Below are 24243 nucleotides of genomic sequence, written 5' to 3'. Positions count from 1 at the left end.
ATGTTTTCCATGTGCTCTAGAAGATTGTGCAGTAACTTTTGTCTTAGACCTTCTGTTTTCTTGTTCTCAATAGACATTATCCCCATATAGTGACAGTCCAGTCTTTCCCAACAATGGCAACATATGGACAGACTCAGTACAGTGCAGGAATCCAACAGGCTGCTGCATACACTTCCTACCCTCCTCCAGCGCAGCCCTATGGCATACCTTCCTACAGTAAGTACCCTGATGTCATGTTACCTTTGAGTGTGTCTTATTCCTTTTGCTCCTAGAAAAACTTATTTGAAGACTTAAGGTTTAGAATGAAAAGTTATTTCTATACTGGGAGTGTTCACTTCTTAGTCTTGAAGGAGAAGCTGACTGTTAAAAATGGTAGGATTACTTTGAGCTGTCAACTCCTTATATCCTGGGATACGGTCTTACAAACTACTTAAGGTTGGTGAGTAATTGGATAGGAAACAGTATGAAAAAGTCAGGTTCAGTAGGATGTTCCACTTATGAGCAGGAACTGTAACTGTTGCCATGACTCAGTACAATGCGGTGAATATGCTACTTAGGTAAAGTTCGTTTTGCCTTCTTTGATTTCTCCTGGGGTTTCCATAATAAAAGCTACTTTAGGAAAAAAATTCTGTATGCTATTACAGAAAATCTGGAACACAAAGCAAAGTAGGGCATTGGTGAAAAGCTACAGAGTACTTTGGTTTTGGAAGACTGTTTGTGTGTAAATGAATGGTTGTTAGCAATAAGTGCCATGAGAATTTCTAACCCTGGTCAGCTTCTGTTCCCTACACCAGCCTCACAAGCAGCTGTGGGGAGATGGTGCTGGGCTGGGAGCAGCTGGAAGATTCGGGCAGAGAACTAACTGAAAACCAGCACTCCTAATGGTGGAAAGCCTGGCAAATCAAGTGTTAAATGTCTTCAAGCTGTACATGGAAATAGCATGCTGTTGAGGCAATTGGGAAGTTCTTTCCACTCCTGAAGACCAAAGGGATACTGCTCTTGCTTAGGCACAGTTCTTTAACAGAAAGTTTTGAGGCTCCTCATTCCGAGCTGATCTCATGAGTGCTGAGTATTGCAGCTTCATAGTTCTGTTTCTGCTGCTGGTTTCTCTCACACTCTTAAACACCTTCATTTGCTTGGCAAACGCAGTATCCTTTCCCAACAAGATTTTATACAGCCTTTGATAACACTTTTCCTGAAGGGAAATTCAATGCAATAGTCTGGAAGGTCAGGGAAATGGTCTTGGCAGAGATGAAGGTCTACCAGGATGATGAGAGGAATGTTTTGAGACCCTTTCCTGGAGCTACTTGTGTGTTTGCATCAGCTGGCTGATTTCCAAGACAAACTCTGAACAGTTGTCCTGTTAGAGCAGGTGAAAGTAGAGCCATTTGCTACTGCCTTGAGTCTTTAGGGCATACATGTGTCAGGCCCATATGCTGCTTATAAATCCTGTGGATGACCTCTTAGCATCCTTGAGCAGTGGTTTCCCTCCCCCATCCCATACACCCTCTCTAAGATACTCAGCACAGCATATGAAAAACTCCACCTGGCTGACAACCAAGAACAATGAAGCAGTATTGTTTTTAGGCACAAAAATAAAACTCAGCCAGTTTCTAGACAAAACAGAACATTGTGTGGAAATTAATTTGGTGCTAAGTTATTTCACTGTCTGACAACAATTTTAGACTTCCAAAAAGGCCCATTCGCTGAAGATTAATTGTAGCTAGGGTAGATGGAGTGCTTGCATGTAGAGTGCTGCTGTAATTGAAAAACATGGGATGTTATGAAAAGAGGCTTCTCTGCACACACTCGCAAATCCCTTTACTTCCCTAGCAGTTATGGACCCGGACGCCTGCACTAACACATGTTCACTCACTGTCCAAACAAACTTCCTGCATTTCACAATACAGCATTGTCATATTGATGCTAACTTGTACTCAGAATGTATTGCAGCTATTCTCACCTAAAGCTTAAAGAAGTAGTTATATTAGAGAAGATATTATCTGGGGGAAACTATTCCCAACCTGAGCAAATGCAGACTTACTGCTTCTAAGAGTCATTAAGCTAGAAAACAGCATGTTTGGTGAAAGGCACATGAATTCGACTTGTCTTTTGGCAAGTTTGTTTGTAAGTGCTAACAGACAGCAACAGCCTGGCAAGTGCATAAATGCAAGCCCAGAATGTCAACAGGCTTTGTTTAGCTCTAGTGCTCTCATACTCAGGATGTGTCCATGGCTTTTTTTTGTTTTGTGCAAATAGGTATGCAAAGAAGGAGGAGGATCACACCCAAGGGCTCATAATAAGACGCACCTTTCAGCTGTTTATATTAACAATACAGCTGTAGAATCTTGGCAGCATCTCTGAATAAAATATCAGCCCCTTTTACTATCAGCAAGGGTTTCATCAAAGCTTGAATCAGCAAGTGCTGCTCCAGTAAACTGTCAGTTTAATTGCCTGATTTTAGTAATGAAAATATTGTGTGGCTTCAGGACTTATATTTACTGTTCCTGAACTGGAAGTTATATCTAAGTGAGTAAATGATAACCCTCCTGTATGACCTGCTAATAAATACTTAATTACCAAACCTGAAACTATAATGGAAGTAAAAAATATGTCTACTGAGAACAGAAGTCTTGAGGTTCATTTGCTGCAGGTCCTGTAGCTTTGTTAATCATTGCTTGCACCCGATAACTGTTCAGAAAGGTCTTGAGTCAATGAGTTTAACACCAAAACAAAACTGTTTTCCATAAATAATTTTTGAAAACAATGTTATTTGTGTTTGCTTCTGTATCTCAAGCAAAGTTCATTCAGGACATGAATGAATACAGGATGCAGCTCACTCAAATACTACTTGTGGTGAATGCATTTGATTTGTATTACTTGAGAGCTCTTTGAGGATAATCTAAAAAAAAATTGTAAAGTGTAGGTTAAAATCTAGCTGAAATATTGTGAATTCCTAATCTTTCTTTTTTATAACTTTACGTGACAAAATACACATTCTGCTCTTGGTTCCTGCATTGTGCTCCTCCAAAGGCATCAAAACAGAGGACAGCCTGAGCCATTCCCCAGGACAGAGTGGGTTTCTTAGTTATGGATCCAGTTTCAGTACCCCAGCTGCTGGACAAGCACCATATACCTACCAGATGCATGGTAAGTACAGCTTGCTGCTTTGTGGGCTGCATTGAGAGAGGTCAGAATAACACACTCCTTGTTAGATCAGATCTTCTTTTGCAATTACGATAAAAAGATTAGTAATAGACAGATAGGGTAGAGGAGAAAGTAAGATTTTAGAGGCCTGTTGTGCTTATCATGGAATTAATTTCTGGCAAAAGTACTGGATTTAGCACTGAGGCACCCTAGCAAAACTTTGCATATGAGCAATTTAAGCTTTGCCTTTCAGCAGAAACTGTTGTGTTTAATACATTTACCTTTTTTAACTTATAAAGTACCAATACCACTGAACAACAGCTACCAGCTGAAGTAAAATTCTGAAAAGTAGAGCTGAAAGCAGCTGCTTTTTCCCTGAGGTTCCTGAGTAAAGAATTAAAAAGTTTAGAGTAACTGTTTTACTATTGTCAAAATACTATCTGATACATAATAGTGAACTGGATTTCCTTATGTCTTCAGTGACACTGCCTTCTGCTTGGAGCTTTGTAACACTTTGTTTTGTTCCACAACCAAGAAGGTCAAAATATACTTGGTTCCTAAAAGTAAAGCTTATTTTCAGTCATTCAATTTCAGAAGCTGAAATCACCAGATTCTATGACTCTCAGTGTTGATTTGCCAGAGAAGTCATGGAAGAATTTAAAGCTGAAAAAAAGAAAATTGGGAAGTAAATTAAAATATTGGAAGTTCACTTGTGATTCCTTTTAACCCATTTTTTAGCATGGAATTGCATTTCTTTGAGTATTTTAATGTGGCTTGTCAGAAAGAGAGGTTTTGTTTTCTGAAGTGTTATAACATGCTATTTTCTCCATCGTGTCTTGTTCCTGATCTTCATGAATTACGTTTATTTATTTGTTTATTTATTTTTCTGGAACTTGCTGAGTCATTAAGTGTGAATTGGAGGGGCAGTGTTCAAATCTGTATATACTCTGTTAATCTCAACATAAAAATACCTGTCCAGGAAATTCTTCAGGCAGTGATGACCAACTCCAATGCAATGATGGCAGATGAGAGGAACCACAGGATAACCATTTCAGCTTTATCAATCGTTTAACACACAAAATGAATGAGTATCTTCAGAGGAAAGAATGTTCTAGAAAGTTAAAAATTGTCCATCTTAGGACTGTTGAGTGGGAAGGGTCAATCACACAGGCTACATCGTGCCCTTTACAGCTGTGGCTAAATGTATGCAGACTCAGCAGTGTGATCTTTCTGACAGGCTGATTCACAAGAAAAAAAACCCACAGAGCTGTGATTTTCTACATCTTGACTTCTACAGACTTCATCCATCCTAGCTCAAATAGGACTTTGGTTTTTGCTTTCTGTTTCACTCCTCAAACGTCAGTCTTCTCTTGAGATTGTGTTTCATTGTCAGCAGTGGAAGTCCTCTCTCGTTGGTGAAACTGGCTTGCATCACCAGCAATGGTAGATGCTGGAGTTGGATGGCTTGTTTGCTGCTTTGTCAGTGGGCTGAAGTGTTGTGTATGCACCCACCTTGTGCCTCCTGACTAACCACGGTGTGATTAGGTGCTAATGATTTTTGCACCACTGTTGAGTCAGCATTGGCGTTTTCTTTTCCTGCCATGGAAGGTCAGTGTATTCCATCTATGTTTCTATTGCTTTGTGTTTTCCCAGAATACAGCTCCCACATGTGCTTTGTGTTAGCTTAGAAGAATCTGAGCTATTTGGGAAGGCAAACTCTGGACTCATTTGGGACTGAAGTTTTTAAGATGGCCCCTTTGTTCAATTAAGAGGTTTAGACAAACAAGTTTTGTTTAATCAGCACTTGAAAATGTTACACTTGTAAGGAATACTGACAATCTAGAATGTTGTACCAAAACAGGCCGGAAAAGACTTTATGCAGAAGTGTATGAGCATGAATGTGCCCAAGGTGCTTTCAGGTAATGTTTTCTAAGGTGATGCTACTGTGTTAGATAAATTTGCTTCTTTTCATTCCGATTTTTATGCTAGACAGATCATTTCAGCCAGCTCACTAAGCTGTCAGCACAAAAGGAAAACTGCTTCTGCATGTGGCAGGTGCTTACTCCAAGGCAAAAGGAGCAGAAGTAAATGTATCTTCCTGTTGTAAACAAATATTTCCACTCTTCTCCTTGCTCATGAAGGGAACAGTCTGAAGCTCCCTGACCATGCAGTTTATTTACCCTGTTGAGTGCTGGTGAAAGGTTTGAGTGAGAAGCTGGGAGCCTTCCTGTGCTGAGTGCTACTGAGGAATGTGCACTCTGTGCTTTCCCACGCTGCAGCACCTGGGGGCAGGGAGGCAGTTCTTCCATCTTAATCCAATCGAGCAACTCTCTGTGCCACCCAAGCTCCAGGACTATTGGGACTTCTGTCAGGTTCACATCAGTCTTGTTGGCCACCCCATTAGTGACCCCAGGCAGGGACTTTGGCTGATGAGATTAAACAGCTGAAGGTGCAAATTTGTATTTAAATACTTTTATGAAATCAAATTTCAGGAGGACTTTAAGAGTCAAGCTCTTAACCCTCACTTCAAGGATAAAATACTTATTACACAAAATAGAGAAGAGATCTTGAAGAGTCTGACAAGTGCAATGGGTCAACAAGGAAGGATATCGCCATGAATTTCTGCTGCTTAGTTTTGCATTTTAGTGTGAGAGAAAAAAACGTTTTTTTTTCGAGCTAGCTCTGTGAGCACTGTAAGTTTGTAATACCTCAAGTACTTAACCAAAATAGCTTTGGACTACTGTTGGCTTCTCCTGAACATCAGCTCCCAAAGCAGCATAGTGAAGTTGACTGCAGGCAGGCGTGGGTGGTCAGGCCGTGAGTCTGGAGCAGCTTGTGCAGACTGTGCAAATCCTCACAGTCCCCTAGCTTATGAATTACATGGCCAGGAAATAGGTGTGTTATGCCAATCACCAAGGAATAATGACCTTTTGGATGACAAATATTTTGTCTCATAAGGCTCTAGGACAAATGTTCTCCTTCAGTACATGCCCAGGTAGTTGGAGCTGTTCGGTTTGCTCTCACATTTCTTTGGAACCAACATAAGCTGTGGCTGGGATAGAAGTGTTAGGTTGAAGCCTCACCTCCCTGATGGCTCTTTTGGCACTTCTGAAGCCAGATTTCCTCAAGTCTGTTGATTTTCTCCACAAACACAGATATTGCAGATGCAGTGAGGTAGTGTTCAGCTTTTCGTTTTTAACTGCAGTTACCAACTGTATTCTGGATCTTGAGCAAGAACAGAATCCACTGAAAAGCAATAAGGAGGATAAAACATTCTTTCAGTTACTAAGTGGTAAAGAAAAAAAAAGCAAAACTATTTTACAGACAGCCAGAAGGGGAAATCTATTTTCATGCTTTCCTAGCATGAAAATAAATTAAATGTGGAAGGGCTTATAAGCCAAATAGCTAATGCAGTATGTCACACACATATATAATACAAAAAATGAGGTTGGCAAGTTCTATATCTGCCAGAAAAGACATGAAACTATAGCACAAAGGTACTATAGATTGAAATAATGATTTTAATTTCCATGTAACACAGTGGATATGATAGTATTTTGGCAAACTGAGTAACATTCAAATAGACTGAAATGTAGTATTACTTATTCTGAAGGACTGACTTTATTCTCTTGTTTTTAATCAGTGCTGTATGCAGTGTTGACTCAGGTCATTACTGTATTTACAAAACTAATTTGTTGTAATGAAGATATTTGATACATGCATGTGACCAGTTCAGGGAGGCAACTCATTTTTAGAGCTGTGAATGGGAAGAGAAGGTAACAGCTTGCATTACTTTTCTGTCTTTGGTGCAGAAAAAACGTAATACTCTGGGTTAAAAAAAAAGCTGCTTCAGGTCTGTGCTGTTTCCTAACGGATCCTTATACAAGTATGCAACTGCAGTACTGACTCCCCAGAGAACACCACAGTCTACATATCAGAAATATGTTTGCTTCTTAACATATATTTTTCAACATTCACATGTTCTTGCAATTTAGCAGATTAGTGAGCTGTTCAGAGTTTTGGTAAAATTATTATTCAGTCATAAAAATAGCATATGAGACACAAAGGTTGTATTCGACCTCTGCCCCATGGAGCTTACCATTGAAACTGGCAATTGAGGAAACTGCTTCTTGTTGTGGAAAGCTCTTCAGAAGCTAATGAAGCCACCCTGTTTTCTGGCTTCTCTGCAAGACTTGAGTTGCAGCAAGGCAAGCAATTACACTTGAATTCTGCCAAGCATAGTCATACCCAAATGATTCCGTTCCTCAAAGAAGAATCGGGTCGTCTTCCAATCTGAGAGATTTCAGATTGAATCTCTGATGTGCTTCTCTTTGTCTGCAATACCACGCCTATTAGAGTTCATTAAGATCAGTAAAACCATCTACATTTCATGATAATTAATAATTATAAAATTTTTCATCCATCCAAGTAGGCAGTCAGAGCATTAAATGAATGTTTTAATTAAAATACGTTGATTTGGGAGGGAAAGGCTTGTTTGTTTTCTTTTGGAGTGTTTTTGTTGTTTCTTTTACAACCTCAGAGATATTGTTTATCTGTTGACACTCCAGACATCAGATCGTATTTTGCTGTGCATTTTACATATTACCTAGTTTTGCAACACTCCTTTTATTTTGCTTGGTTACTGGACATGTTTCTTGATACTGCAAACAGTTGCTTTGGATTTGTGCAGGCAGTAGATGCTACATCCATTCTTGCTGGTAATTAGCATCATCCCTCATCCCTCTCCTTGCTGCTTCTCTTCTGATGTGTTGATCTTCCTTGGATCTGTCCCTTGGATTGTGAATGAAGAGAAAACTGAAGTTATAGTCCTGCGAATGTTAGCACTGATGACCTTCTGTTCACTTGGAAAAATACTTTGGACTTCACATTAGTGTAACAGAATGGATTCTGATCCTGTGTAGGAGCAAATGCACTGTCAAATGTATAAGGAAATATGTGGAATGTAATAAACATCATTTAATCAGCTATGTGAAATACTAAGAGAAAGCTGTGCTGGCACATTAGCTAACATAGAGAACCATAAGCTATGTAGAGAGAGCAATGGCAGCCAACTTATAGCGTATTTCCTGCAGTCACATGAGCTTGTGTTACCCCCTTATTGCACATCAGGCCATCTCTTCTCAGCTTGTCATTAATTCCTAGACAATGCCTTGCTCTTCAGTTATTATTGCTAAAATGACAGCTGGAATGAAACTGAAATTGCACAACAGTTAAAACTATGCAGATACTGTTGTTGGGCAGGAAAAGATTTGACCATTTTTTTTGTAGCCAAATTCATCTACCCACAAAATACTTTTTACATTACAAAGGAAAATTCAGTTACGTAACTGGGATAACTTTCCTTTGCCAAGGAATTGCAAAGCAGTATTGAGTTCAGTGCAGACATAAATTTGGGGCCAAGGACCTACGCAGTGAAATTCCTTGCTACTGCTGAGCATTTGTTTTCTTTGTAGAGTCCATTCTGATCAGCTGTCAAATAATGAATGAATAGAAAGTGTCATATCTTGTGCAATACTGATTTGAAATGAGCTATCTATATATGTTGCTTACGTTTGTGGAATGAATTGCTTATGCTTCAGACAAAGTAAAATCAGGCTATTTAATTGATTGAAATGTTCCATTATGCTGAAAACATTTTGGCACTTGTTAGTATCTGGATAATGTTTTCAAAGGGGTGCCTGAATTTCTTGCAATTGTGTGCCAGTTTGTTACATATTTAAATATGAGCCCATAAATATCTATTTGGCATGAATAGTTAGCTCTACGTGCATGAATTTTGCAAAGGAAGTGGCATGTTTTATTTTAAGCCTGATTCTTTTAGTATTTGGTGATGAAATGTATGAGAAAAGCAAATTTCAACTTACACTTCAGAAATACTTACCATGGTTTGTTACACAGATAGTGAATCCATCTGAAGTCACAGAAAATAAAGGACAGGGAGAGAATGCTCTCAGCGAACTGTAACTCAAATGTCTTAGGTTCATAAAATTAAAACCTCAGTAGAAAATGAGTGGCCTCGTTCAAAAGCTTCTGCTTCACAGATGGTTTGCATTAGTTGCAGTCTAAAACTGTGGCAGAAAAGCTGTCCACCACTCCATGGTGAGTTCAGCAGGGAGAGGCCTCTCTTCAAGAGAGGTCAGACCTCACTTTTTACAGTGTAAATACAAGTTTTCCCAGAATAACAGCACAGTCACCCTTTCAAAGATTTCTAAACACGAGGGGCTGACCACGCTACATTTACTTTGTTTTAAAACCAACCATCTTACAGGAGAGGGAACTCATAGGGAGAAGCAAAGGTGTTGACAGTGATGCACTACAAGCTGCAAGGATCTGTGCTACTGCTATCCAAGGAGAGAACCCTGCTTTAGCTCTTCCCATTTCCTGCTTTTTTGGTCCTTCTATTTGGAAAACTTATTGTCACTGACATTAAAATATATTCATAGGTCCTTGTTAAGTAAGAAAGGACTTGGAAAGGGGATATGGGAGTTTCAGAGGAATAACAGAAAAGGAGTATTTTGAAATACCAGCTTTGAAAATATTTAGGAATAACTTTTTCCTCAATGTGAAGAGCAGTGTGGGAGGAAATCCTGAGAGTTCTGTTTGTTTTTTTAGGAGAGGACTAAATAAGGTAGGGGAGAGTAATGGTGGGACTGGATGGAGAAAAGTACAGCTCGCGATGATGAGGAGCTGGGAATTAATAGAGAATAAAGGAATGAATCATGTTTTCCTAGCCTGTTTTTTTTTTACTATTTTGGCAACACTTGTGGAGGTAATTTCAAATACTCAAAATGGTTGATCACAGAATCATAGAATCATAGAATCACAAAAACACTACAGCCAAACAATACACTGAAATACCTTTACATGAGACGATGCTAAGATTCCTGTTGAGACTTCATTGATAAGCCAGATGCATACATACTTTTTAAAGGAAACAATGCATCTTTGCTATATGAGATTTTAAATCACAGTTTGACATCTCGAGTGATAGAACTATATGGATGATAGCAGATGAGAAAAGGGGAACATTTTTTCACAATGTAGAGGCATATATTTACAGTGAACATTTAAAATTTAAAATAATTCTATAATTTCAGAATTCTATTGTTCTCTTTCATATAGATGCAACATCAACATAGAAGTAGTCACATTAAAGAGATTCTTGGATGCTGTGAAGACTTCTATTTATCGATTGTATTTTGTTCATTTTTGTAGGTTAAAAGAAAATTTGTAAGATGGTAACAGCTTGGGAAATTACAAACTTGGCCTTGATTATTTATTTATGGTGCAGTTGGCATAGAATATGCTAAAGTGTTATAGAAGCTTCACTGAAGAATTGATTTGGTATAGCTAATAATGTTTTCTTGAAAATATGTAAAAGGCAATAGAAGAGCTAATATAAAACTACATAGAAAATTTTGCATCAAGAAAAATCATACCTGCATAGTCAAACACTTGAAAGTTGGGAAAGATGTGATTCCTGGTACTTGTGCAGCAATTGTACTGCTTTTTGGTGTATCTCATTTCCAAACAAGGTGTAAGTTAATGCTGCAAGTGAAAAAATAGAATGCAGTCATAAAATCAAAGAGCACGATGATGTTTGTGGACAAATAAGTCTGACTCTGCTGCAGTTAACACAGGCTTTGCAAATTAGGAGTTTCTTAGCTGCTGTGCTGGCATCAAATAACCCTCTTGCATGTTTTTGTGCTTTTTTTTTTTGATACTCAGTTTGGATAAATTTTCTATTTACATTGGCAGGGCTCAAATACTGAAACTTCTGTTCTACAATACTGTGACATGTAGGACTTTCCTTTTTCATCTTGCCCAGTTATCTGTCAGTGGGTTTGAAGCAGTGTCATGCCCTGGATCAGACTGCATAAGAACAAAGCTTTAATCTTTGGTGGCCCTGGAGTCCCCAGGATAAAGTCAGTCTTCTTGGTTATTTTGGTGTGGCTTTTTTTTTTTAAACAAGTGTTTTTTCAGAAACAATATCATTGTTTCAAGGATGTTCATTTTTTCTTAATCCCAAAATGTTTCCCTGTGATTTGCTTTTGAGGACAATCCAATGTGATTTCCTTCTGTAGCTGCATCATCATTTGATTAGAGTGATTGAAAGGAACACTTTCTTCAAAAAATAATAAAATTGAGTTGCTTTCCCAGGCCTCAAATCCTGAGAGTGAGTATAAACCATCCCAGCACTTTCAACACTGTTGTTGAGCTGGATTGATCTCAACAGGTGACCAGGCTCAAAAGTATGGTAAAAGCCAGGTCTGTACAACTGGCCTGGTTTTCACTTGTTAAAGTTCTTTGAGGCTCTGGGGGTTGAACACTCCCAGAAGCAGGGAGCAGGGAAAGAGCTTTGACTCAGAAAACCTGTACTGTGCAGTATGTTTTGTATCACCACTGAAAGTGCCCACAAACACCTGGTCAGACTAGCAGGAGTGAATGGGATTGTAGTGGGAGACAAATGGACGTATTTTAAATGGGTTGCATGTCAGGGGGTAATATCTGCAGAAGGTGTCTGTATGCTTCTGGGAGCAATATCCTTTAATAGACACTGCTGATGTCAAGTGCTATAATGTGGTAGAACCATGCCTTCATCTAGGTTAATACAGTGTGCTCTTCCCTATACTGTCTGAGCCCTTTCAGACAGAAATACAAGACCGTTTTTGGTTCCTTATGCCTAATGGCAAACAGTTGAGCAGTATGCTGCAAAGTACATGTGGGTTGAGTTTTTATTCTCCTTTAACAGGTCAGATAGTCTTGAAATACCTCCACAGCTGACAGCCGTGCAACATTTTACGAGCTTTCTTGCCCAGTAAATGCAGGCAGATGTTGTTGGATTTGGAACATTACAAGGCACTGGAGTATAGCTGGTGGGAGGTAATTTTGAGGAGTGCTTAACCTCTGGCTAAAAAAGTAGCAGCTTGGAGAATGCAGTATTTACTGCAGGAAACATTAGCTTGTCAAAAGAGGTAAAGTACTGCAAAGAACCTTTTTGAATGACCATGCAAATCTTCATCCAGATGTGTTTCGTAGCATAGAGTAATGCATGCTCCTCTGGGAGTTAGACTAAGGCCTTTCCTTGTATCACTTGTAGTCAACACTGTTTCCTGTAGGAAAACAGCTTGCTAACCTTAGAATATACAAGCAATTATAGGCAGGCTTGTGAAATATCATGCAAATCAACTGAACCCCATAAGCATTCATATTATTAGTTCTCAATAATCAAATAATCCTTTGAGAGCTACCTAAAACCACTGTGTCTGCAAATCTTTGAGTTAGAGGAAGCGCTTCAATCTAAATGTTGTTGTTCTATTTCACCCTTCTGATGACAGGGCCTTCTGACCTGTGTAATGCAAGAACACAAACCTAATTTTCAAAGTTGGCCATGGTATTGATCTGAACTATACCACAGATCCACTCTATCTCTGTAATCACAACTTCCTAAGACACAGATATTCTTGTGTTGTACTGTGTATTCATAAGCTGAAATAAAACATTTTTTAGCAATGCAAGAGCTATAGTTCTGAAGATACTAAAAATAACTGAGTATCCCCTTGTTTTCTTTACATATCCTTGCGTGAAAGAAAGAGAAAAAAGAAATGCATCTTGTAACTGCAGCGGTGGAAAGAGCAAAGGGGAGAGACTGAGCAGAGAAGCTGGTGTGAATATTGTTGCAGGAGCAATGCACACATCATTGAATTACTCTTGACCATGTTATGGACTTTAAAATACTTGAATTAAAATGGGAAGGAGGGAGACATAGCAAATGAAATCCATGTGTATGAATATATAACATCAATCAGCTCACAAAGAGTTTCTCTATAAATATTGCCCTTGGACACTGATATAGAGAAAGGCCACATCTACTTATCAAGGAGAAGCCATGGCACTGAATATGTACAGCATATGCATGGCTTTTATGTGGTGTTTTTTCATGCAAGTGTGTTTGTGATACCCATACTTTAAAGGGAACGTTTTCAGTACCATACATCTGAAGAGCTATTCTCCAGAATCCAGATTGTTTTATTACCAGCTAAATGTTCTTTAAGCTACCTGTGAATGAGGGCATTGTGACATTTAGCAACTGGTGTGATTGAACGCAGATGTGAACCATATTCCATATGGAGAAGATCCAAAAGGAGAGATTGCAGGCTTGTTTCCGATTTGCAAGCAGGAATTTAAATGCAATTACTCAATATTGAGCTACCAAGATAGATAAAAACAAGTTGGTTGCTTGCACATCTACAGTACTGCAAATGTAAAATCAGCTGCAGTTTGAAACAGTGTGCCTTATTCAGAAGTCAGGAAAATACATACCATATATATATGTATATAATGCCAATATATTTGGAAGTGAAAGTCCTGTGATAATGGAAAGTAAGTATTCAGAAATGGGAAGGGGCAAGGCATTTATTACATTGCTTACTCAGTGGCTTCCTAGAATTGCTCCACTGCAAAGAACCACACTTTTCTGATGCTATTCCTGCACATCTCTGAACATTACATGTGCTATTATCATAGAATCATTTGAGTTGGAAGGGACCCTTAAAGATCATCTAGTCCAACCCCTCTGCAGGGAACAGTGGGACTTCTACAGCTAGATTAGTTGCTCGAAGCCTGGTCCAGCCTGACTTTGAATGCCTCCAGGTCATTCACCAGATCTCTGGGCAACTTGTGCGAGTGCCTCATACCTCTAATTTTAAAAAACCTCTTCCTTATGTTCAATCTAAATCTCCCCTCTTTTATTTTGAAAGCATTTCCCCTTGTCCAATCACAACACACCCTGCTAAAGATTCTGTCTTTAGCACTTTATAAAAATGGCTAAATGGGGAATAGGGATAATAGCTAACATCAGGATGCAAGGTTTGTTGATAATTTTCCAGTGCTACTTTACGGATGCAAAACTGAAATTGCATGCAGCAGGCTCATTTTATTACTGGAATTTTTATTTCTTATCAACGATTTAGGGAGGAAAAAGCAAAAGCTTGGAGCCAGTTTTGATGTATGTATGTTATGTATGGCTCAAATTTGGAAGGCTTTTCACAGTAACTAAATGGTGAGTCTCATTCTCTGCCTTTTGTTAGATGATAAAGGAGGTTTTATCCTTATCTTCATTGCCTGTTGTTTGTTTTCTTTCCATCTGAATGGATTTTTCATCATTGAAAATCTCGTCTCTCCAGAATGTCTAGCCTGTAAAGTCAAGCAGAGACTTAGCTATCATTCCTATTGGATGATTCTAGTCCTCATAAGCATTGGTGTTGAGTGCAGTTAAAATGAAATATTTTTGAACCTGAATTTTCAAGAACAGTTTTTTCCATGCTGATAATTGATTTTTCCCATTAAATTTTCATCCTTATTCAGCTAACAAGAACTTCTGAATTTTTACCAGCTTTGTTTCCCTGGTTGCCCAAGGTTATTTATCTGTACCTATTCCGCTATAACAGGGCTGAGCTGCAAAGAAATACTGAGCTTAGCCTCTCTCAGAGTATTCCTGGGGTATTAGAGGGGGACATTGCCTTCTCCTAACGCAGTGGAGGAGGAGAAAATAAAACAGGACTGTTTGATCTCAGTTCAGACAAATGATAGTGAATGGATACTCCTGATTGGTGAGGATATGTCAGGGGACAGAAGTGAAAAACCTGATTTGCTAAAACCTGTTCCCAGGCCAGCTGAACTTAAGGTTTTGGGAAAATGTCAGGCTTAAACACTTTCAAAAGTACTCTACAAAACCACAGTGCAAAATCCACTATGTAGGATCTAGTCACTGTGCACTGTGAGAAGCTGTGGAGCATGAGTCAATCTCCATCCTCTCACCTCTGTGTTTTTTACCCTTTTCTTTCTGCTCACACACCTGTGTGTGTGCAGACACACTTGGGTTGCATTGCTGGAAGCTCAAAGCAAGTTCATTCCTACAGTGCAGGTCTCTCCTTCTTTTCATAATTCCCTCTAATCATTTGGAATCCAGGAAGCTGTGGTATCATGTGCAGGTAGCACAGCAATAAACATGTTCTCATCACAATTTACACATAAAGCGTGAGTCCCTTGAGGTAACTCTTTCCTCTCTTGACAGCTTTAATAAAGGATGATGGATTGTTATTAAATGACAGTTTAGGAAGATCAAAAATCCCCCCCTGCTTTGTTTTAAATGCTGGTGTACAAGAGCTGTCTGTGTTCTATGAAAGTTGTTTCTGCCTGTAAGCGCTGGGACTCTATTACTCCCCTTCACAGTGGTGAGAAATGCATAGCTACCACAGGAATATATTCCTCCTGCTGTGTGCTCGTTGCTTTTTACAAAATACAGAAAAGCAAAGCCTAGCATGGGTGGAGGTAGGGAAATGCCAGTAGCTGGATGTGATCCCGTTGTCAGGATGCCGCTCTGGGTGTTCTCAGCATATGGGCTGTGCAGAGGAGGAGGATTGGGCACTGTGCTGGCTTTCCTCCCAGAGCTGCCTCTGAGGGTTGAATGCCACGGGATGGTATGCCCCGAACCCACCTGCACTGGCTCAGCTCTCCCCAGCCAGTATGCAAAGGAGGCCTTAGGGACCCAGCAGTCACCTGCACCCTCTTTCTCCTTCTCGGTTACATGTGGCAGCAAATTAGTTTTGGAAGGCAGTCTTCTTCCCTCCTGTTTCTTTTTGGTGTGAGATTTATTTATTACTGCATGTGCTTTGTAGTTGCACTTGGCAGAGTGGAGTTTGTTCAGCTGTCCATTCCCTAGCTAATCTGGTGTCTTAAAATAAAAACAAGCAAGTGGATCTCTAGAGAAAGGATGCCACATGAAGACATGGAGGGATACGTGTGGCTAACACAGCACTGCTCAAAATCATTTTTAGGGTAAGAAGAAAAAAAGGCTCAGTACCTGACTGGGGCTTTTTCTGATGTTTCCTCAAAGTGACAAAATGAAGTCTAGACAAGACTTCATTGTGGCCATACAGCAACAAAATCATACCTCTTTCACCAAATTTAGGTAACTGTGGAAGCAGGAACATGTGAATACCCTTTGGTATCCAGGACCTTGCATTAGGATGGAGTACAGCGTTGTCCACCTTTCTCCTCTTGTACATGAATAGCTTGTCTTCTGGAGCAAACAGCACTGTTGACACCAGAAGAAGACTTCTGGTATAGATTGTTATCGCCTCACTTGATCTCAGAAGGAAGTTTTCCACCCATGAGAAGAGAGAAATTTTAAAATAGAAAATAGCCTAGACTAAATCGGGGCTAGGACTTGCTGGAGGAATGAGATCCAGCCGATAAGAAGATCTCAGTAATCTGGCAAAGCAGGACTGTCTGTACAGAACCTTTCTGAACCTTTACTTCTCCACCCATAAAATTCTTGTAGTAATGCTTCACCCAGCTAAGTAATCTTGGCTGGACATTAGATATTTCATTGGGAAGTAACTATGTAAAAAAAAATTGCCTGTCCATCCTTTCTCTTCCTAGTATCCAAGGATGAAGCAATGTTTTTGCTCTCTGCGGTGGCATAGAAACCTGACTGAATTTTAAACTTGAGTTGAATTCTTGTTTTCCAGCTTTGTTTCCCAGCTCCATAAATGTTTGTTTCAGTGTATTTAATTGTTGTCTTTGAATGTCTTTCAGTAAGCAGACCCCAGTCTTAACACTTATGTCAGCCATAGTTTGTGATATGCTTTTTTTTCTAGGTACTTTATTAGAAAATCTTCATTTAACAATATTCTATTGTTTTGATTACTACTGTGTGTTATGAGTGTGATATTCTTTCCCTTAGGCACAACAGGGATTTACCAGGGAGCCAATGGCCTGACAAATTCTGCTGGATTCAGTGCTGTGCATCAGGTATATCTCAGTATTTATTATTGGCAACCTTGTCAACCAATTTAAACACCTAGAATACTGGCAGATCAGAGAGATTATCCTGGTGTTTACATATAATTAAGAAAAGTTCTACTGTGTGTTTTACCTAGCACCATTTTGGTGTACATGAGTGGTATGGCCATTTGTTGAACTGTTGTATCTTCATTAGCTTTAAAACGTGTATCAAAATACAAAGAGAGAATGCAGTCCTTGAAGGACTCTTGGCAGTCTCTGTGCATCTGCACAGCGATGCTGAGAGTTTCATCACTCCTCTGCCATCTTGCAACTTTCAGATATGTTTTCCAGAGCAGAGCACTTCCCTTTTAGGATCTTATCCTCTGCTATCTTGGCACTGTGTAATAAATAGGAACATATTGAAAGAGGTGTTGGCAGGCACCGAATACTGAGCCATCTGAGCTGTCTCTGTGCTTCCTTCTTTGAGAGTACACCTGTCTGTAGGCTTCATGCTTCAGATACCTTGAGAAATGTGTGTGTATAAATAAACAGCATGCATATATGCACAAGACAGATGTTTTTGCAGTAATAGATGACTTTTCTCGATTGGACTGAACAAATGAGTACGGTATCCCCAAAAATGTTTTCAGTTAGCCATGGAGTAATAATTTCAATTACTTGTCAACAAGATGGTTGTTATGTCTCATATTTCAAATGACAACAGTGGGCAATTTCATTATTACTTCAGTTTTGGCTAAAAACATGGTCAATAAATGCTGAAATAAGCGCACTTGATTCAAGTATAGAGCTTACCTGCAAAATGAGAAATAAGTGTGTTGTTTTCATCATTTTGTGATATTCTTAAGGAGAAAACAATGGAATTTCTCACTTCTTTTTCAGCTTAATATTTATTTTAATCACTTGAGTCATTTCTATTCTTGAGAGCTCCCTGGTGACTGGGAGCTAATGAAATAGCTGTGCCACAGACAAAAATGTAAGCAGTTAAAAAGGAAAGGGCTTTTAGTGTTTCTAAATACTATTTATTATTTAATTATTTAATTTTATTTAAGACCAGATACTAATTACCATTTCTGGGGAAACAAAAACCTTTTATTGAAGGACAATCCCCAGAGCACAAATACAGTTCTATACCTGAAAAAGCAAATAAGTGAACAAGACCAGGAGTTCTGATGATGAACAAAAGAAACAAATGAAATTTTTTATATTTTAATTACCCAGATATAAGTTTTCTAATCTGTTTCCATATCTTACTTCCCACAAAGAAGAACACATGGACAGGGTGTTACAAATTTGTTTGGGATCCTTAACATCAAGACAAAGAGTATCATCATATCCCAGCTTTCCAAGTTCACTTGCCCCTTGTGATTTCAGTACAGTTTTCTACAGACAGAGAATATCATTCTGGCATTTAGATCTTGCAGAGGCAGTAGGACAATCTCATGTGTGAGCATTTCTGCAAAGCAATTGTTAGATTCATTTCTTTTTTTATATCCCATTCTAAAAGCTGATCAGAAAATGCTGCTGATCACAGCAAAATGCAACCTACTTTATTTCTGTATAGAATTGTTGAGCCCTGCAATGCAAGATGTGTCAGCACTGATAAATCAAATCCTAAAGAAAAAGCAGAAATTGCCTGATATCTACCTCATGTTGAGGTCAGCCAATCTTAATAAAGTAGGAATATATCTGGGAGGAGGATAAATGTAATTTCTTAAGAGAACAAAACATAGTTCTTTAGCAAAAATATTCCTGAGCCAGGGCTTGCTGCATGTGTAGATAACATTGACTTGCTGTGTGTGTGATGCCTTACTCATTTATTTATAAGATAAAACTGGTGATACACAGAAATTACATGTTTCTTTTTTCCTCAAAGGAATATTCATCATACCCAAGCTTTCCTCAAAGCCAGTATTCACAGTATTACAGCTCCTCCTACAACTCTCCCTACATGTCCACAAACAGCATCAGCCCTTCAGCCATCCCAACCTCCACTTATTCTCTGCAGGAGTCTTCTCACAACATCACCAGTCAGAGCACAGAATCGCTGTCTGGTGAGTGCTTTTCTTTTGTTTTCAGTTTGCAGTGCCTGCCCTCCATAGACATAAGTACTGTAACCTTACTGTTGGATGTTTTGAATGTTTTTTTAGCACCTATATTTACACTGAGAAATCAGATTTCCTAGCATGTGACAGTTCTGCTCATGACAGTTTTGGGAAGAGGTCAGAAAACACAGCCTCTGTAAGACTATCCTGTGTCGTTTTCATGAGAACGCACAGTTTGATCCTTCTAAAGGTAGTACAGAAAGATAAAATAGTTACATGCAAAAGCCAGATCAATCCTTAGTGTTAATATGTGTAGAAGTAAGTTCAAAACAAGTGGCCATGCTCTGAAAAAGCCCCAGTTTCCTCAGTATCCCACATCTCTGTCAAAGTTTCTGTTCACTTCTAACAATCTATAATATATGCATTCATAAATAAGTACATAAAGTTTCTCTTAAAAAAAATCAACACAAACTGTTTGTCTAAGTTAAAAGTTCAAGGCAAAGTCTGTGTAGAAAAACTTAAGAAGTGGTGGCCTCTCTTTGAGCACTTAATTCTTAAAGTCTCATGGCTTAAATGGTTTGTGGAATTACTGACCGATTATGATCCTTCAATGCACTGTTCAAGAAAAATCTTCAAATATCACTTCCCTACTGAAGTTTTCATTGGCATGCAATAACAGTTATATAGAACGCCACATAATTTGAGGATGATCACAGTATACGCCCATTGTAGGTCTGCTGACTTATGGAACAAATCTGAACATCTGTGGTTGCTCTGAAAGAAAAATAAACTAATACTGGTTGTTAAAAAGAAGCAGTCACAGATTGCTCTAAAAGCAGTTGGAGGATTTTCTGTTCCTTAGATCTTATCTCAGCTTTTTTGAGAAAGTGATTTCATAAAAGGCTTGTTAGGCACAATCCAAGCTTCTCTGAAGAAGAATATGGTTATTCAAGGAAGCTGGAGAGGCCACAGCTTAGCAAGGTGAAAAGAAAAATATGTTTGAAAAGGATTTGTAATGTAAGGTAAGTGAAATCTGGGCAGGTTTATGAAACTCAAGCCATCCAAAACAAAAACATCATACAGGGAAGTTCACCTTTGACTGCCTCTGCTCAGTTATTTCTAAACTGGTGAAATGGAATATGGCTAAACAGACTATACATATATTTTATAAATATAAGGTGATATTGAAAGTATCTTTTCAATCCTGAGCATTTATCAAATTTAAAAAAAAAGACATTTTTGCATATGTTTGATTTACTTTTCTCCTGCATTTCTAATTTTTCTCAAGCAAACGGCGGAGAGGGGAATAAATTTTAAAAAGTTTTGTTTTTTTAATGAGGAATGGGATAACATTTTGAACTGTCACATCTACTTTTTTTCCTATACACACTCGGTGTTTTCTGAAATTGTTGCAACATCTTAGAAGTTTTAAATTATTTTTCTAACTTTGTCAGCTTTTGACATGAAAAAATTAAGATCTTCTGAAATTGTTTTCATAGCAATCCTGGTGCTCTCCACTAAGCGGTTTCCTGCTTTAGTTATAATGAGACAGTGCAAAATTTAATTTTAAATTTATATTTAATTCTCCCAATAGGAGAATATGGAACAACCCCAGCAAAAGATATAGAAACAGACAGACATCACAGAGGGTCGGATGGCAAGGTACGAGCCCGATCAAAAAGAAGCAACGATCCTTCCCCCACTGCTGACAGTGAGATTGAGGTAATAAAATTAACTTGCATTCCCTTAGTAAATCCTGCAAGAGAAACAGTTGCATCTATCAGCAAACCCCGTCAGCAAACTAGTGAATTGTGAGAGCCAGAATAGCATTAGCAATATAATTGGAGCCTTTTATTGTGGGTAGTCAAAATAATTGCTCAGTTTCTGTATTATTAGCATCTCCGATTCTTCTTTGTATGTGTATATGCAGAAAACTTGTTTTTTGTAAGCCTGCTTACAAAATGCGTCATCCGTCTTAACATGCAATGAGGAATTTCTGTAGCTGTTAGGAAAGCAAACTCTCTGGGTGATCAGCAGAAACATAGTTTCACATTTCTTGATCTGTTTTTTTGCCTGCTTTCACTCAGCATCTGCAATCAATGTGCTACATGGGCGTGAGATCTTAAAAAGTTGTAGTCCACTTGGACGTATTTCCTGACTGAACAAATTCTTGCAATTGCATAATGTGTAACTGTATTTCTCTTTTCCACCCTGTCTGTCATCACAGCGTGTATTTGTGTGGGATCTGGATGAGACGATAATTATTTTTCACTCCTTACTCACGGGAACCTTTGCATCCAGATATGGGAAGGTAAAACCTAATTTTTTTAACATTACTTCTTGTGTAGCCAGATTGCATCAGGAACTGCGGTGGCAGTTAATAAGACAGATTTTCAAACAAATGCTGCTGATTTTATTCAGATACATTTGTATAAATATGTCCTGTGGTATTTTCTTCTAACAGGAGTATTTAATTTACCTTCCTTTTATGTTGCAATTAGCTCCTTGTTTTTAAAGGCTTGTATTGTTTGGCTACAGCTAAATAGGACATCAGGATGTGCTTTGACTGTCTTTCTTCTGCAAGGAAGAGCCTATCTAGCTGGTACAGGGCAGTAACTGGGCTGAATGAGGTAATGTTTTCTGTTAAACTGGTGTTTTCTTTTGAATCTCAGGTAACTGTTTTTAAGAAAGATCTTGTGTTAGTCAGTTTAGGTTGCTATGGAGAACATTGACTCCTCTTCCTGCACGGCTGCTGAAGCACATATTTTTAAGAGGCTTTAGGAACAATATCTTTAACTATCCTAACTTCAGATACCCTCTTTGAAATACTGGCAATTACATTTTTTGAGGCAACATTCTGTGTATGAACAGACTGAATTTGGCTGCTCAGAAGAAAATGCTTGGTCTTTAATTTAGTACCATGTGCTTCAATTTCTTCCTAAGGCAGCTTTTTATGATAAACACTTAAGTCACTTGGAATTACAGAATCTGAAACACTTTTAAATGGGCAGGAAAAAAGACAATATCATTACCTAATTAAAGGTGGATGACCTAGTTGGCAGCTGTTTCCACACATGGCTTTGAACAGTCAACTTCATCAGGAGACTGGAAAATAACCCAGCTTCTCTCTAGAAAGCAGAAATATGATTTGACATCATTTCATAGCTTTACCAGCTGTACTTGTTTTACGACAGTTATAACAAGCTGAATGTGTAATTAGCAAGATAGATTTATTGTTTGCTGTTAGATGTGCACAGTTGTAAAGGATATAAAATGGTGTTTGTGGTGTGGAAGTCTACTGCAGCACTTGGAATGCTGCTAACACTTCTAGCAGCACCCTCTGAAAACCAAGTACGTGTTTCCAAGCAGGGATTTATTCAGAGCCATGTTGTACAAGGTAATTGAAGCGGTTACTTTTCCCAGGGAACGTAATGAATGAGGCTGTCTGAGGTATACATGTGCAAGCTCAAGCCTACTGCCTGCAAAAAATAGAAAGAATTAGGCAGGATCAGGAAATATAAACTTACGTGGTGTAGACCTGCTATGTGGTCATACTTAGGATTGAGTAAGGGCTGCAAATAGCATACGGAGAATTCCTTAACTGTAGGAGTATGTTCAGTCCTAGCATAAAACCTCTGAAGCAGTTCTCTTCATCAGCTGCTCCTGCTCTAGCTTAGGGAATGTGGGGTTGGTTTCTTCTGCATGGGGGTAGACGATCGACCGAGGGATGTGGCAGACTTGCAGAGGTGAGAAGCCACCACCACAGTGCCTGTGAGCTCTTGCTCATTTCTGTAGCAAACAATTTGGAGATGAAGTGGGGTGCATGAATAGTGTAAGAAATGTTAATCTCAAAATAAATTATCAGTGCCTAAAATTGCCATGTTTACCTATAATTGACCATCAAAGATTCACATGCCTGTGGTTAGACGTGCACATGCTTTGAATTTAATCTCACACCTGATGGCCTTCCTCAAGAAAATGTGCCGGCTTCTATGATATTCACCATTCCCGGACCAACACTGTCTTAGTATCATCCTGTTGGTTGTGCTGCTGTAACTGCTGTGCAGCCATGCCAAAAATTGGAGTGCAGTGTTTTAAAGTTGAAAAATAACACTTCACTCCGGGGTGGTTTTTCCAGGGAGGGGACAGAAATGGAAGGAAGAATATCAACCTAGATGCAGAGATCTGGGACTAAATTCCTGTGTTGTTTAGCTACAAAATCAGGATGCTTCTGCATGTTCTTCCTTCCTTGGTGGCGACAGTAGGGAGCTGTCAAAAAAAAAAAAAGATTCTGAGAAAAAAGAAAGAATAAAAAGGAAGTGAGGGGAAGATTTCATAAAAGAATTATTCATGCTCCACTGCAAGTTTTCTGACTTGATTTCATGTGAAAATTCTCTTAATGTCTGGTATAAAACTCAGCTAGTGAAATCTCTGTGGTCCATGCCATAGATAAAGGCCTTTCAGAACATGAACAGTTGGTCTCGGGTGTTTAGAAAATACTTTGCAAACTGCATAAACAGAGGTTAAGGCACAAAAAAAATTTCTCAAGGTTGAAGCATGAATGAATGGCCCAGCCTGTTTTGCTCCTCTTAGTGCCCTCTGTCAAAACCTTTTGCTCCATCCTATGGATAAGTCATCAGACATTTGGTCTCAATGTCTTTCCCATATGGGCACTGCACTGTAGCCTTTATTGTGGTAGTCAGACTGGCCTACAAATTCACATCTCCCTTTGCCTTCTTGCCCATGGTGTGTACCTGCACAAACACATGGAGTCACTGTCTAATTGACTGGGGCAGCCAGGCTGTCAGACCTGAGGAAATCTCTCCACCCCTTTCTTAGCAGGAGGCCATCTGAGAAAGAAAAGGGGCAAAAAAACTTCCATAGCCAATTAACCCTGGATATTGTGTTCAGGAAGGTTTAGAAACCTGTTCTGCCGGCTTCTGATCATTGTATGGGTGCTGAATATTTACCAAGTGCCTGGAGACCACAACAGACATAAACCATCATTATGCCTTAATGTGCCATCTACCCAGCCCTTTCAGTCCCTAGACATATATAGAGTTCCCACTCAGCAGGAAGGTGGCTGCAATCTTTACTGTGTCTGCAAAGATCTGCCTGACATATCACTAATGAAATACAGTGGGAAAAAATGGATCACATGAGTTGGGTAAATGTCAAAGGGCTTTGATCTCTTGTTTAGGTCAGCTAGACACAGTACAGA

The 24243-nt window shown here is 39.0% G+C and overlaps 1 protein-coding gene across 7 annotated transcripts in view; it reads left to right on the top strand.

The window, feature by feature from the left end:
• The window catches only part of EYA2 (EYA transcriptional coactivator and phosphatase 2), a 90110-nt gene that overhangs the window by 42537 nt on the left and 23330 nt on the right, over nucleotides 1–24243 (top strand). For 6 of the 7 annotated variants that reach the window (XM_048963112.1, XM_048963108.1, XM_048963110.1 and 3 more), the window contains exons 4-9: nucleotides 74–216; nucleotides 3034–3150; nucleotides 16919–16986; nucleotides 18854–19031; nucleotides 20617–20744; nucleotides 21250–21333. In XM_048963112.1, the coding sequence (XP_048819069.1) occupies nucleotides 74–216; nucleotides 3034–3150; nucleotides 16919–16986; nucleotides 18854–19031; nucleotides 20617–20744; nucleotides 21250–21333 (718 nt within the window). The remainder of the gene's footprint in view (nucleotides 1–73; nucleotides 217–3033; nucleotides 3151–16918; nucleotides 16987–18853; nucleotides 19032–20616; nucleotides 20745–21249; nucleotides 21334–24243) is intronic. The other variant, XM_048963107.1, reaches the window with a different exon arrangement.

This window comes from Lagopus muta, chromosome 16 (assembly GCF_023343835.1).
Source record: "Lagopus muta isolate bLagMut1 chromosome 16, bLagMut1 primary, whole genome shotgun sequence".
NCBI lineage: Eukaryota > Metazoa > Chordata > Aves > Galliformes > Phasianidae > Lagopus > Lagopus muta.
This window is presented reverse-complemented; position numbering and strand designations above follow the sequence as displayed.